At 46.5% G+C, this 13,477-nt stretch overlaps 1 protein-coding gene across 1 annotated transcript in view; it reads right to left on the reverse strand.

Moving 5' to 3' along the window:
- Positions 1–13,477, reverse strand: part of kmt2ca (lysine (K)-specific methyltransferase 2Ca) — a 133,263-nt gene that overhangs the window by 106,388 nt on the left and 13,398 nt on the right. The window contains exon 2 of the mRNA XM_036520305.1: positions 8,486–8,656. Coding sequence (XP_036376198.1) covers positions 8,486–8,655 — 170 coding nt within the window. The 5' untranslated portion in view covers position 8,656. The remainder of the gene's footprint in view (positions 1–8,485; positions 8,657–13,477) is intronic.

Raw genomic sequence — 13,477 nt, forward strand, 5'->3', positions numbered from 1 at the left:
ACATCTCAAATGAGTTCATTATTTCATGAGACAAATAACTTTCTACTCCATGCGCTACAGAGGCAATCACTGAAACCAATACACTTACTTGGCCACAGCCCATCTACTACAGAAATGCACAACATTTATGACTTTAGAAATGATAAGTTTCAAAAAGTTTCAGATTGGTGTGGACAGTGTATCGTTTGTATCGATTCACTGGTGCATTTCTATGAACACTTAGCCATTGAATAATTCTGTATAGGCTGTGATATTGCACAGGTCTTGGATCTAACACACCTCACTCACCATTATGACAAATTGAACATTCACCACCACAACTGCAAGTCCTCCAGGAATGGCCACTACCATCCATTTTGACAAGCCTAGATCTTAGGTAGTAGTACCAACCAAGCACATTTAAATTACATGACTTAATATAAGCAAATAAAATCACACAGAGATACAGCTGAAAAGGATACTGAAAAGAGAAAAAAAAAAAAGATATTTACCACTTCTGGAGTCTATTAAATACCAAGAATTAATTTACATGCAGTTAAGCAAATTCCAAATTTATTGAAAAGGAACAAATTACACAGCCAAACACTGACAAACAGCAACATTTTCTAAAAGGAAATTCTCTTAAATATTCACAAAGAAGTGATGGAGTTTACAGTTGGGAGAATGCATTTAAAACATTTCAAGGCCTGCAGGCTATGTGCAATCTATCAGTGTATCAGGTCCACAGATTAACGGCCCCATCACGAGGATGTGCAAATTTGTGCAAAAAGGGACACCTTCTGCTTAGGGAAAACAGAAATTTGCAGAGAAATATCTGTGTATTCCTGCCACGGGCTCTGTGAGACAGAATGCATTCAGCAATGGTGGCAATATTGCTACGTCTCATCAATCAGCACGAAAACCAGCAGCAACGGCCAGGCTTATTAGCCTAGCAAAATCAACGCTAATACTGAGCGTATGACATAAGTTAGAGCTTTAAGCACACAGTCTGTGGCAGAGTTTGTTTCATTTCTGTTCTTTTCTGGAATAATTTTTTTTTCCTGCTTCGTGAGTTAAAGGAAAAATCGTGAGCGTGCTTCTTTGATGCCGTAGTATTCTGCTGTCGTGGCTCAATTGAGCTTTCTGAGCACGCGGTGACTTGGTGTGACGGCACTCAAGTTTCAACCCTCCATCCCACTTTTTCTTTTTGAAAAGAACGACAAACAAATCATCACAGTAGTTTATTATCATCATCATCTGAAAGGCCAAAAAATGGCATTTTATAACAGTCCATAATCACCCACACCTGCTTCAGCAACATTTAAAACCAATATGTGCTAAGCTTTATGGGAGGGGAGAAATGACCTTCGTGGTTTCACATGTAGCTTTCAGAGAGCCAGATAGCATACAGAGCCATATGACAATGATTCCTGAGCTGACTCCTGGGCAGCAATGTGGTGTAGTGGTAAGGAGCAGGACTTGTAACCAAAAGGTTGCTGGTTTGATTCCCAGATAGGGCACCACTGTTGTATCCATGGGAAAGGTACTTAACCCACAATTGCCTCAGTAAATATCCGGCTGTATAAATGGATAAAAAACTGTATCCTCTGCAAGTCACTCTGGATAACCGTGGCTGCTTAATAACAACAATATAATATAGTAATACTATATAACAATATAGTAATATAATAATGTACCGATTTATGATACTGATCTGAAACACATCAGTCAACTACAGCAATCGCTGGCTATTCTCCGTCCATGTGGTTGTGCATATATAAGCATGTATAGGATGGCACTGTGGTGCAGTGTGGGTTAGTGGATGGGCTGCGCAATCAGGGGACTGCCAGTTTAAGTACTGAAGGAATAGCCTCAGAAAGGCACTAGATTTAAACTGCTCCAGTAAATATCCAGTGTGTAAGTGATAAGCTGTGACAGTACTAATGCAGGCTACAGACTAAGCCAAAACGAAGAATCCAAATTTTTTTTTTTTTTAAGTACATGAGTTTTTCCAGGATATGAGCTCTCCACAATCACGTATCGAGGTTTTCGATTTCTCAGCTCGATCTCTCAGCTGCGGTGTCTGGAAGCTGGCCGGCTTTGGGGCCGTTTTCCTGGTACGACGCCGCGTGGCTGCAGTCAGCCGGTATCGGATGTCTGGGGTCGGGTTTCTGCCCGAGACAGATACCGGTGCCGGGAACGCTCCAATCAATGACCTATATCAATGAAAATACGGGGGCATTCAACTGACCCTGGAACAGGTTTAATCCAGGTCACAGGAAGCCATCTCTAAGGCCATGCTTCATGCGGCTGACCCCAGAACTGTGCTTGGGATGGTGGCCGGAATGGTGTTAATATTTATACTGCCACATAAATGCTCCTTTCTCTGGTATTTATGATAAACAAGTATGAATATCACTGAGGAATCGGCCCGAATATCAGCATTCCATGCAAATACTGAGGCAGAATTTTAGGCCTTAACGAACAATTGATTTGTAAACACTATTAAAATTGACAGTTCCACCAAAAAAGCATTGGTTTCACAGCGTTCTTATTCAGAGAGCCTTTTCAGTGAGTTACACAACAGCCAGGGCAGATGCAAGCAGTGAGAGGTCCCCTGACATGGGGGGGAAGGAAAAAAACTCAAAACAAAACAACTCACTATGATGTTGACTGCAGACATTGAATTATACATACATCATGGTTGTCTGGCATCCCAGAATCCCCTGTGCTTCCGAGCAGGGATCCGTAAATGGATTTTGCTTGTATCCACCGCCGCCCCCCGCCCCCCCACCACAAGAGGAGAGGACTAAACATGAACTGGGATAATGAGGCTTGGTAAGGTTAACAAGCAGCAGATAGCCATTGTTCAAAAGCAGGAGATGGGCCAGCACCGTTGAGACGGGCCGTCAGGAAGACACAGGGCTTCATCTCAGTGGATTTCCTTTATCTATCCCCTCAAGAAGAAGGGCTGAACCAAAACCCCCAAATTAAGCAAACAGTGCGCACGTCACCACCCCCCCCACGCCCCTCAAAAATGGGCCAAAAAGAAAAACGCCACCCAAATGAACAGCGAGTTGAGCCTGTGCATCAAAACAGACTCCCAATAAAAACACAAACAAGTCGCGATCATGTGGTAGCTGCCTCCCCCCATTCCCCCCCCCACCTCCCCATTACCAACATGCAGGGGTTTGGGTGCCACACTGTACACATGAACGCATACATATCCGTCAAAACAGATGATGTAAAGCCAGCCGCAAGTTGCCCCGCTACATCCCTAAAAGTTTCCATTAATATTTCATGGCGGGCGGCTCACGTTTAGCCGCTGCGAGCTCAGTACATGCTTGCACCTTCTAGAATCAGGCGTTTCATTGCAGAACAAAAACAAAAAAAAGGGGGAAAAAAAACACACACACACACACACACACACACACACACACACACACACACAGGCTCTTCAACACCCAACCCCCCAGCCCCACTACAACTTATCCTCATGATACAGGAGAGAGAGGGGAAAGGGAGAGAGAGAGTGAGAGAGAGAGAGCTAAACGGAGAGAAAGAGTGAGCAAGAGAAAAAAAATGTTGGTGCAAGTAGTTCCAGCACTAAAGGGAGGTACAGAAAACCTGGCCTGGATTCACTGGCTGACAGCAGACAAACACACACCCTCTCACCAGCCCCACTGTCCCATCATGCACTTCAACCAGTCAGCCTTCCACCTCACAGAGCTCACACCTTGTCAGAATGGACACATTCATTTATTTCTACCGAATACGTTTTTCCAAAATAAATGTAGACAATAAACCACAAAAACTGTGAAGGAGTGATCTGTTGTTCACAGAGGGGGGTCTAGTTTTTTGGCATCATTAGTAACCCAATTTTTAATGGTAATTTGAGTTTTAAATAAAGTTTTCTGGGAAAAGTAAGTGATTAACTATTTGGAAAATAGCCCAGGAGAAAGATATAACTGACTGTACCCAGTATACAGAAACTCAAGGGTCATCACAAGGCATGTCCAACCAAACACTTTCCCAGGGTTTCGCCACTTCGCCACTTCCATGGGAAGGCATTACAGGGACGGCCAAACAACGTGAAGTGTCACCAAAAAGCAGCAACAAATAAAAATAAAGGGCCAAAAAACACACCCGAATACTCAGGCAGGAGTCCAAAGAGTTAAACTGTTCCATCGTAGTGAGGTCTGGGGGGGGGTGGGGGGTGGGGCCCTTATCTAAAACTCAACATCAATGAGACCAGCCACATCTGACTCGCACACTTTGCCCACGGTACACCTCATCAGGAAATAAATCGGGGCAAGTTCATTAACCAATGAAAACGACTTTCTGTACAAACACCCGAAAAAGACTGAGCTAGAGATGTAAACAAGGCAAAAAATGTGACCTCACTGAATGTGTCATTAGCGCAGCGCCACAGCGAGGAAGAGCCCTGCCCAATCAGCAATGGGACAGCGCAGGGATGACGCCTTATCTGCGGCTTCCGGTGTTTTCCGCCAACATTCAAAACCCAGCAGGACAATGCTTTGCCATTACAACCTCAAACATTGCGATAATCTTAGAAAATGACAACTTCCAGCTATAATAACAATAATTGTACTAATAACAGTGGTACAAATCAATTCCCATACCTGGGAATCAAGTCAAGCTGAGAACAGAAGGCCTTCAGCATTCAGCTTTAGGCAGACTAACGAGTAAAGTGCCGTATAGTACGTTCAAAGCTAGGTAAATGCTACAGAGATGCTCCGATCATGAAAATATGGTTCAACGTTTGATTTAAAATCCTCATCGTTTTTAGCACACAGGTATTTGGAATGGATGTGGCACGGGAAATGGCAAACATAATTCGTAAATGTGTATATGCCATGTAGTTTGGATGAAGGTAGCAGTACAGCGACTACTGAAGCCATCTCTCAGAACAAAACCAAAATGAAAAGCCTACAAGTCACCACACAGCACACAGGTAATCCTCTTCTGACCTCCATCAATACCGAGATTAAGTTGGCTGTTGTATGTGGATTTTGTTATATACGTATATGTTTTTGTGAAGGGGAGGGGGGGGTTGGTGGGTTTTTCAAATTATAGTAACTGTTTATCAACTGCTGAATTTAAACTACCAGCATGTACCAGAGAATTTGGGTTGTGATCAATTGTCACTGAAATCACCAAAACAAAATGAAAACTGACAGGTTTTTGCACTTAGTTTTTTTTTTTTTTTTTTAACTTCCTGAAATTAGTCAGCTCAGAGTGACTCACAGACTACCCCCACACACGATCTTAATGACGAGAAAGCAACTCCAGCTGTTTACTCCTCACTCATTGTGCTGGCCATCGGTGACAAACCAGCCCAGCACTTTAAAAAAGGCTTCATCCACAGAGATTACAGAAGTGGCGATCTATTCATCCGAGTGCAGTGACGACCATCAAAAAGAACTGAAGACAGCGCTAACGAGCACCTCTCCCACCCCGCCAACGCCCCCCCCCCCAAATCTCCAAACAAGCGCCACTCAGTCCCCCCCCCCATCCCCGTCCTTCCCTAATAAAGGTCTGATGAGACACAGTCCATCGTGGAGGTCCCAAAGGGCAGAGGGTCCATAGAAATACAGCAACGATGCTGCTCTGTCTGCTTTGACATGCCCTCAACATCAAAGACACCCTCAAAACGGGAGCCACCATCGTTACCATCGAGATTACGCGCGTGCACACACACACATACACAACCTTTATTTAACAAAAGAATCCTCCTTCATTTACATTTAGATACACAGGGATAAACACAGGCACACACAGGGGACCCAAAAGACAAAGAAGATTGAAGCTTAATACACCGAGCAATTTCTGTCCGCCACAGAAATGACCTGAACATATTTGTGTTGTTCTTAACTTCAGCTCAAAACCTTTATAAAACACAGCATTCAAGTAATTATGTACAACTGCATGTGTATGCACGTATACTCTGTATGAAAAAAAAAACCAAGCCTCTCTCCGACCTCCATCGTCCTCTTTTAAAGCAAAGCCACAGCAGCGTGCGGTCACACACACACAGAGACACACAGAGACACACAGAGACACACAGAGACACACACTCACACACTCACACACTCACACACTCACACACACACAGGCTTTATCAAGATAGCCTTCTTCCACCTGGCGACAATGCCCCATTGACTCGGTGACCGTGCCGGGGTCACAAGAGAGTCACGTCCTTGCTGAGCCCAGGAGCAGATTCGGGATTACCCCAACAGGTGACGGCTTTGGCGCTCCAGGCACTCGGGACGGAGGGCGTGGCGTCAAGCATTTTTTTTTTTTGGCAAGGGCGTCGGCTGGACAGACGTATATTCCCACTAAGCAGATTACCTCCGCTGCGGCGCCCAGTCCAGGCGATCAGTGACACAGACCCCCCCCCACACACACACCTCTCTCCACCCGTTCCCACACACACCTCCCTACCCCCACCCCCCACCGCGTTTTACGGTCAATAACAGGACGGACACCTTTACCAGGCCGGCCAGGCAGTCACCTTTAAAGAGAGCCCGTGGCTAATCCACCTAATGCACCGGTACGTGTTTGGAGAGGGCGATAGAGGGAGACCAGGTAAACACACATCACGCGAGCTTGTTTACGACCGCCGAACAGCGTTCCAGAAGACTAGCTTTTGCGTCCTGACCATGCTGCGTGTACGGTCCCAGCACTCATAGTGCAGCCGCAGTTCCAGGATCCCCGACGCCACGTTGTTTCAACCGTGACGAACCCCCGTATCAACTGAGCCTTTAGGGCCATCGCCCGGATTTAGAGAGGAGGCTCGTGTTTCAGAGAGAGGGCTTTACGGGGGCGAGTTCGGGTACCTACCCACCTGATCCCCACCTCGTCGCCGTGACGGTGAAACCCATTCCAGATTCCACAATCAAACAAGCTCTCAGTGGCTCCAGTCTTCCCTCGCCCTGCACTACAGCACCGTAACAGAGCAAACAGCAGCGTCACACACGTCCATCTCCCTGACCCTGCAGAGTAACACTGGGACAGTGTATTTTTCCAATTTTCCCACCCCCTCTAACACACCAGTGTTAACAGTGCAGCTATGCATTTCCACATCACTGCTATGTATAGACCTTCATATGATACTAGTAAATTCCTGTTTATATAATAACTGTTTTTTTTATTATTATTAATGATTTCCAACATTCAGAATAGCATGTGAGAGCAGGAAAGCACACTGACTACCACCCAATGCGACCCTAAAGCCAGCGGGAAAGTGTACACATCCCATCGAAAGCACTCCTTCCTCCGGGAAAACAGGGATATTTCTGGGCCAGATTTGTCAGGGAGATGTTTGCCGTGTCTAAGCGGTCGCTCCTGCCCTGACAATCACTCCCCCACCAGCATAACCATAGGACAGAATAACCACAGAATAACCACACCCCCCCCAACATACACACACCTGAACAGGAGCCCTACACACACACACACGCACACACGCACACACACACACACACACACACACACACACACACGCACACACACACACGAACACGGACCCTACACACACACACATGCACGTCCCACCAAATCGCCTTCCGCAACATGAGGGCGGGGGTTAACCGTGGCTGTCCGTCAGCCATCTTGTGCCTCCCTGTCATATACCCCCCCTCCCACCCCCCCAATTTCAGTGGCACATGGGAGATTAAACGCCGGCAGATTAAATAATTCATGGCACCTAATAAATGAGGTCTGATTTAAGCGTCGCAGGGGGAGCGCCCCCGCTGAACTCCAAAGACCTCCGTGATAAAAAGGGTAACAACATCTATTAAAAAAAAATACAGATTCAAAAAATAGCTCCTGCGCTATGAGGCATGTCAGTGTTTCTTTACTCCATATTACTACAGGGTAGCAAATCTACCAACGATTCTCCCATTCTTCTCTTCTGTCCAGACCTGAACCTTTTACATCAGCTTCAATTTAAATGTATACGGGAGGAATGGCAACTGCTAGACTTGCACGATAACAAAGAAACTCCACATTCTTGCAAGAATACTTACTCAAGAAAAGCAATGTGGGACTGGCTACTGATGAACTTAAAATGTAACGGGCTCCATCCAAATATCACCTCAAAGCGTCCTAACAGGTCGCAGCCGAAATCAACCGAAAACTCACTGACAACACGACTGGCTGATTGGGTGTGATCGGATCACATGGCAACATCTCCTGCAGTGTGCTCCACAATTGTTCCTCAGCAGCTTCCCAAAAACCATGACCAGCTTCCACATCCCTGCAGCACAACACGAACCCCCAACTCCTGCAACTCCTTCCTCCCACCAAACACTCCTCCTCACCCTCGTCCTTCCTCTGATCCCCCGCTGTCGGCCGGCAAACAGCGGCCAGCCACACCTGTACAGCGCACCCAGCGGTAACTCAGTGCGCCTGTGTCTCTTCAAAGTGCAAAGAGCCTCTGTATCGCTCAGCGGCAGCTAGGACAGGAGAGGGGTGGACCTACTTTTTCTTGGGTTTGGGCGTGGGCGTGGGAGCGCCTGCATCCTTGCGCGGCCGTCCCCGCGGGCGCCTGTCGGTGGGGGCCGGGCTGCCGGCGGGCGTGGTCCCGCCGCTGCCTGGGGGCGGTGATGGTCCTTGGTCAGAGGGCTCCAGACTCTTGTCCTCTGATGACATTCTGTGTGGAGACAGATTTAGCATCAGACTTTCATGCTTTCAGCCTCTCTCACATATATGCCCGCGCACACAATCAATTTGTACAATACAAACCCACAGCCTTCTCCCCAACACAAACACACACCTGCCTACTCACACAAACTATTTATCCACACACAAGTTTCTAAAACACAAACTTAAATCCCCAAATGAACCCCCCCAACACACACACACACAATTTTTAACAAACAATCCACCAGCCCCCATACAAACTCGACCCCACTCACTCACACACACGCATATTTCTGCGGCACAAACCCACATCCCCACCCCCACACTAACTCACCCCCCACAGTGCCCCACCCACGCATAAACACACCAGGCATCTGCGCGGAAAGAGCTGCGTTGCTGCCGCTTGGCATTCCGCGCTCCACGGCTGCATTCACGGTTAACGTTTCTGACCGGCTACCCTGTCTCTCACACACAGCTCTCAGCACGGGAGGGGAAGGTGAAGTTCACCCACTGCGACGAACAGGATTCGCTCTTAATCTCTGGCTTTGGTGGACATCAGGGTACGGAGAGGCGGTTTCTTCCCCCTCATCAACACGCTAAGACGTTTCATGTTCACGGTCCTTTCATATATCTTTCTATCTTTCCTTTCTGTGATCCATAGTTTCTATGACCCCTACCTATATGTGAATGTACAGGGCTCCAAGCAAGACATCTCTCTGTTCTCAACCTAGCAGTAAAAACATTTCTCCAAGACCATTTCTCATACTATTACTCTGGTAAATTTCAGTTGGCAATGCGTTACTGCCCATTTTGTATTCAGATTTCTTGTTAAAAGAACTATATTATTATATATTATATAGTCTAATTATGAACCAGCTGTAAAGCATTAATTTCAGGATCTACTATTGTTAAGTTCCCACACGTCAAATGCGGAGGGTTCATCAAACCCCTGCACAGCAGCATTAAGTGTTTTTAAAGCAGCATAACACAGTCGCAGCTTCAAAGTGAGGATCTCCTAAACACCACTCGCAGCTCTCGGACCGCGCTAAAAAAAATCTGAGGACGCCGCGGCTGGCACCGCCTCCCTCGAGAGGAGCCGTGCGCCGCATGACCCAGGCTGACATCGCGAGCCGCGTCGGCGTGACTGCCTCCCGGAGCCTCTCCACCGTATGAGAGAGCGTATTTCTCATGGAGGGAGGGAGGAAAGGCCAGGTGTGGGGTTTCATGAGCAGGCTGCTGAAACTGTCCCAACGCTATACGAGAGGATCGAACATTATGACGATTAGCAAGGGAGGGCAATCTCATTACTATTACTACTTTTAAAATATAATCATCATCATTAGTAATTGTTGTTAAGTATTATATGCAGTTCATCGCTATCATCATTAATCATCATCATCAATTATTATTTAAACACGCTCCCTGCTCCTGTTCAGGCTGCCATCATGAACAGCTTGAGAATGCAGTGTGAGAAGTCAGACTGCATGTTCCCTTTCTGTAAGGGGAGTCAGTGAGTGAGTGTGTGTGTGTGTGAGTGTGTGTGTGAGTGAGAGAGTGTGTGAGAGAGTGTGTGAGAGAGTGTGTGAGAGAGTGTGTGAGAGAGTGTGTGAGAGAGTGTGTGTGAGTGAGTGAGTGAGTGAGTGAGTGAGTGAGTGAGTGAGTGAGCGTGCGTGTGTGTGGGGGGAGGGGGGGTAATGACACCCCCAGCAGCTGCTTGGAGAGCCCGTCACCGCGATAGAGGCCCATGCCTGCATGGCGCCGCTGCTCTCTGCGGAACGCCGCGCAAATTAATTTAGAAATTTCATTCAGCCGAGTCACGCTGTGAAAAAAAGGGCCATCCCGCCGCGTTCCTGTACCACTGCGTGTTTGAATGTTGATTTAACTGGAGGGCTCTCTCTCTCTCCCCCTCTCTCTCTTTCTCACTCGCCCTGCTGTACATCAGATGCTTAACTGTCACTGGCTGACCACAAAACCTCTCTCAAACACCACGCTCTCTCTCTAAAAAAAAAAAAAAAAAAAAAAGCCCTTTTACAGAGCACTTGAAATAGGCCTGAGAATCAATTCATCCTTTCATATTTATGCACGGCTGTGATATTCCAACATTTTCAAAATAATCATAAAAAATTTAACAGTAGAATCTCCCAGCCTACATTTTTTAAAAAAAAAAATCTGTTTTCATGTAGCATTTTAATCAAACAGCACTGAAGTGTAATCGTGCAGAACAAACGTTTTTGGCAGCATGGCGTGGACGCTCCTCAGGGCAAGCTCACGTTTGCACACTGACTGAACCCCCGCTTGTCTGGTCTGTAGTGGTACCCCAGAACCCAAACCCACAGGGCTCAGGCCAGCCACGCCCTCACACCTCCTGGACAGTCTGCACGCACCCAGCCAATGAGAGCAGGGAAATCATGCTACTGGCTTGACACAGCCTCTACTGTAAGAAAGAGAAGCAAGAGAGCAGTACGGCTAAACTGATGCCTGTTACTGAAGGGACTGTTCTGCCTCTTTTCCCCCAGCAAGCACACAAAAATGTTACTTTCACATTCAGGGTGATGTTGCCACAACGTAACCACTTTCTAACTAGCTGTGTGCACAAATAAGCAACTTGCAACTGTACGCCCAAAAGACCTTCTGCACCTCTACACTCAGCTTGCCGTTTGTTAATGCATGGATGTTAGCGGTCTGTCTCGATGCGAGATAAATAACTTGTGGGACGGGCAAAAGCTCGTCTGTGAATTCCGCCCTCGTCTTTGACAATGCGAACAAGAGGGGCCGGCTTGCTGGTCTTGGCCATTGCGCATACACATCCTAAAAATGGTTTCCGAGGTAACAGCCCTCTTTACAAACAAGTGCCCAAAGGCTGCAGGTAGCTTGTAAGTGACGTGAGTGCTGCTGACTTTTTGTGTGTACTGTGTGACTTCAAGCTTGAACACCCAGCTCGACGCCTGCATTCTCTCCACAACACTCCCCATACCGCGGAACAACACTCATATCCCGCTGAAGTCCCCCTGCCATTTCCACCGCCCCCCCCCGCTTCCCAACATAATTATACAACACTGCCACAAGGCACTTACCATCACTACGGAAATCACTTTTACACTCGGGTCAAGCAATTTGCGTAATTACGCTTACTACGGTAATAATCATATTTCAAAACGCAATTTGCCCGCTTTGCCTTTCCTTTGAGTGAAAATGGGAGCCAAGGATCATAAACATCAAAACCCCTTGTAGGTGACAAACGCCAATCTGTTAACCATAACAATAGGACTGCCGTAACTGTTTTCAAAAGAGCACCTGGAACTGGAACCTGGGGGAAAAAAAAAAAGAGAATCCAAATCTTTTGTCTGCATCAACATCAGACGCGGAATGATTCAATTTGTACAGTGTTAATTAAGTCAAGACCTTTGGTGGCCCTTGGTGATTTTTGCTTAATTAACCCGTACCTCCATTTCAATTTCAAATTCAACTGCACGTTCTTTCCTTAAGCACGCATTAGGTTTGGAGGTTTCCAAGGCCAGCCTCTACACCGCAAATCACTCTCGCAAAAAAGGCTACATGATGTCTGAGCATCTTTTCTGTCTGTTTCTGAATTTCTGTCTGGAGATAAGCCATTGAAAGAACGTTGTGTGCACACAATGCTACTAAAGACACTCTGTGAAAGAGCTCTGGCTAAAAATTGATAAGAACTTTTGGGACAACAAATTTAAGTCTGAAAAAAAAACAAACAAAAGAAAAACATAATTCAAAATATGAAACCAAGAAAATGGCCTGTGTACTTTCTCATATATATACTAAGCACAGTACAGTGAAAACAAAGCAAGTTATGGCCATGTCAGCATGTTCAGGACAGGGTCCTTCATCAGTTGTTTGTTAACAGAGAGGAATATCTGTGTACAATGTACAATGAGACTCTGATGACCCATTATAAAGCAGTCCTCCCTCTGGACCTGGAAAACGCAACGCCCCGTTACAGTAACGCCCAAAAACGATGAGGGCACTTAGTTGGGTAAGTCGGGTAAGTTGCTGAACAGAGATTCTGACTCACTGTGGTCATTAAGAATCCCATGGCTCTTATCTGAAAGTAAAGGGTTTAAAACTCAGCATCCGGGCCCAACTCTTAATTTGGCTCCCTCATTCTAACAACCTCATCCTCCCGCTAGATGCAATTAGGGAATTTTAACCCCCTGTGTTCCCTTTCCTGTGAGGAGCTGGCGTCTCTGCAAAGCTCCCTGCCGAGGGAAAATGGAAACCCCTCCGGAATCCTCCCACACATGACTTCGAAGAGTTCTGATCAGGAGCAGTGCTCCTGCCATTTAAAAGACCAATGATCAGACCCTGACCAGACTATACAAGCAACACTGATCTGTAAACAGTCACTGGAAGAGCAGAACAGCACTATGACCCCCAAGTACAACCATGAGGAGGACTGATCAGAAGCATCAGACCTACCCAAAGCTAGCGACTGACTAGACCAATGTCGCCATATTGGGTGTCCAGTCCTTGATCCTTTGATGATCAAGCTGATGCTGAGGATCCAATGATTCTTAAACAATTCATCTGCCTCTTATTCCAGCCTACAAATGGAACAAGTGCAGAGATACTGCTCTGGCGCTGCATCAACTTTCCTGTCCTATCGCCACCTAGTGGTAAAGAAGGTACTGCTGTTCACTAATGTGGGAGTCACTGCTTGTCGGGCAGACAGAGACATCAATGTTTCAAGGACTGTCTGTCCCAGCTGCACCCAAAGGCATAGTCCAGATATATAGCTTATTGTTTGGTCTGATGACAGTTATCTCCTAAACTGACCATATGGAAAGTTAATGATCTTGGG

The sequence above is a fragment of the Megalops cyprinoides genome, chromosome 2 (genome assembly GCF_013368585.1).
Source record: "Megalops cyprinoides isolate fMegCyp1 chromosome 2, fMegCyp1.pri, whole genome shotgun sequence".
NCBI lineage: Eukaryota > Metazoa > Chordata > Actinopteri > Elopiformes > Megalopidae > Megalops > Megalops cyprinoides.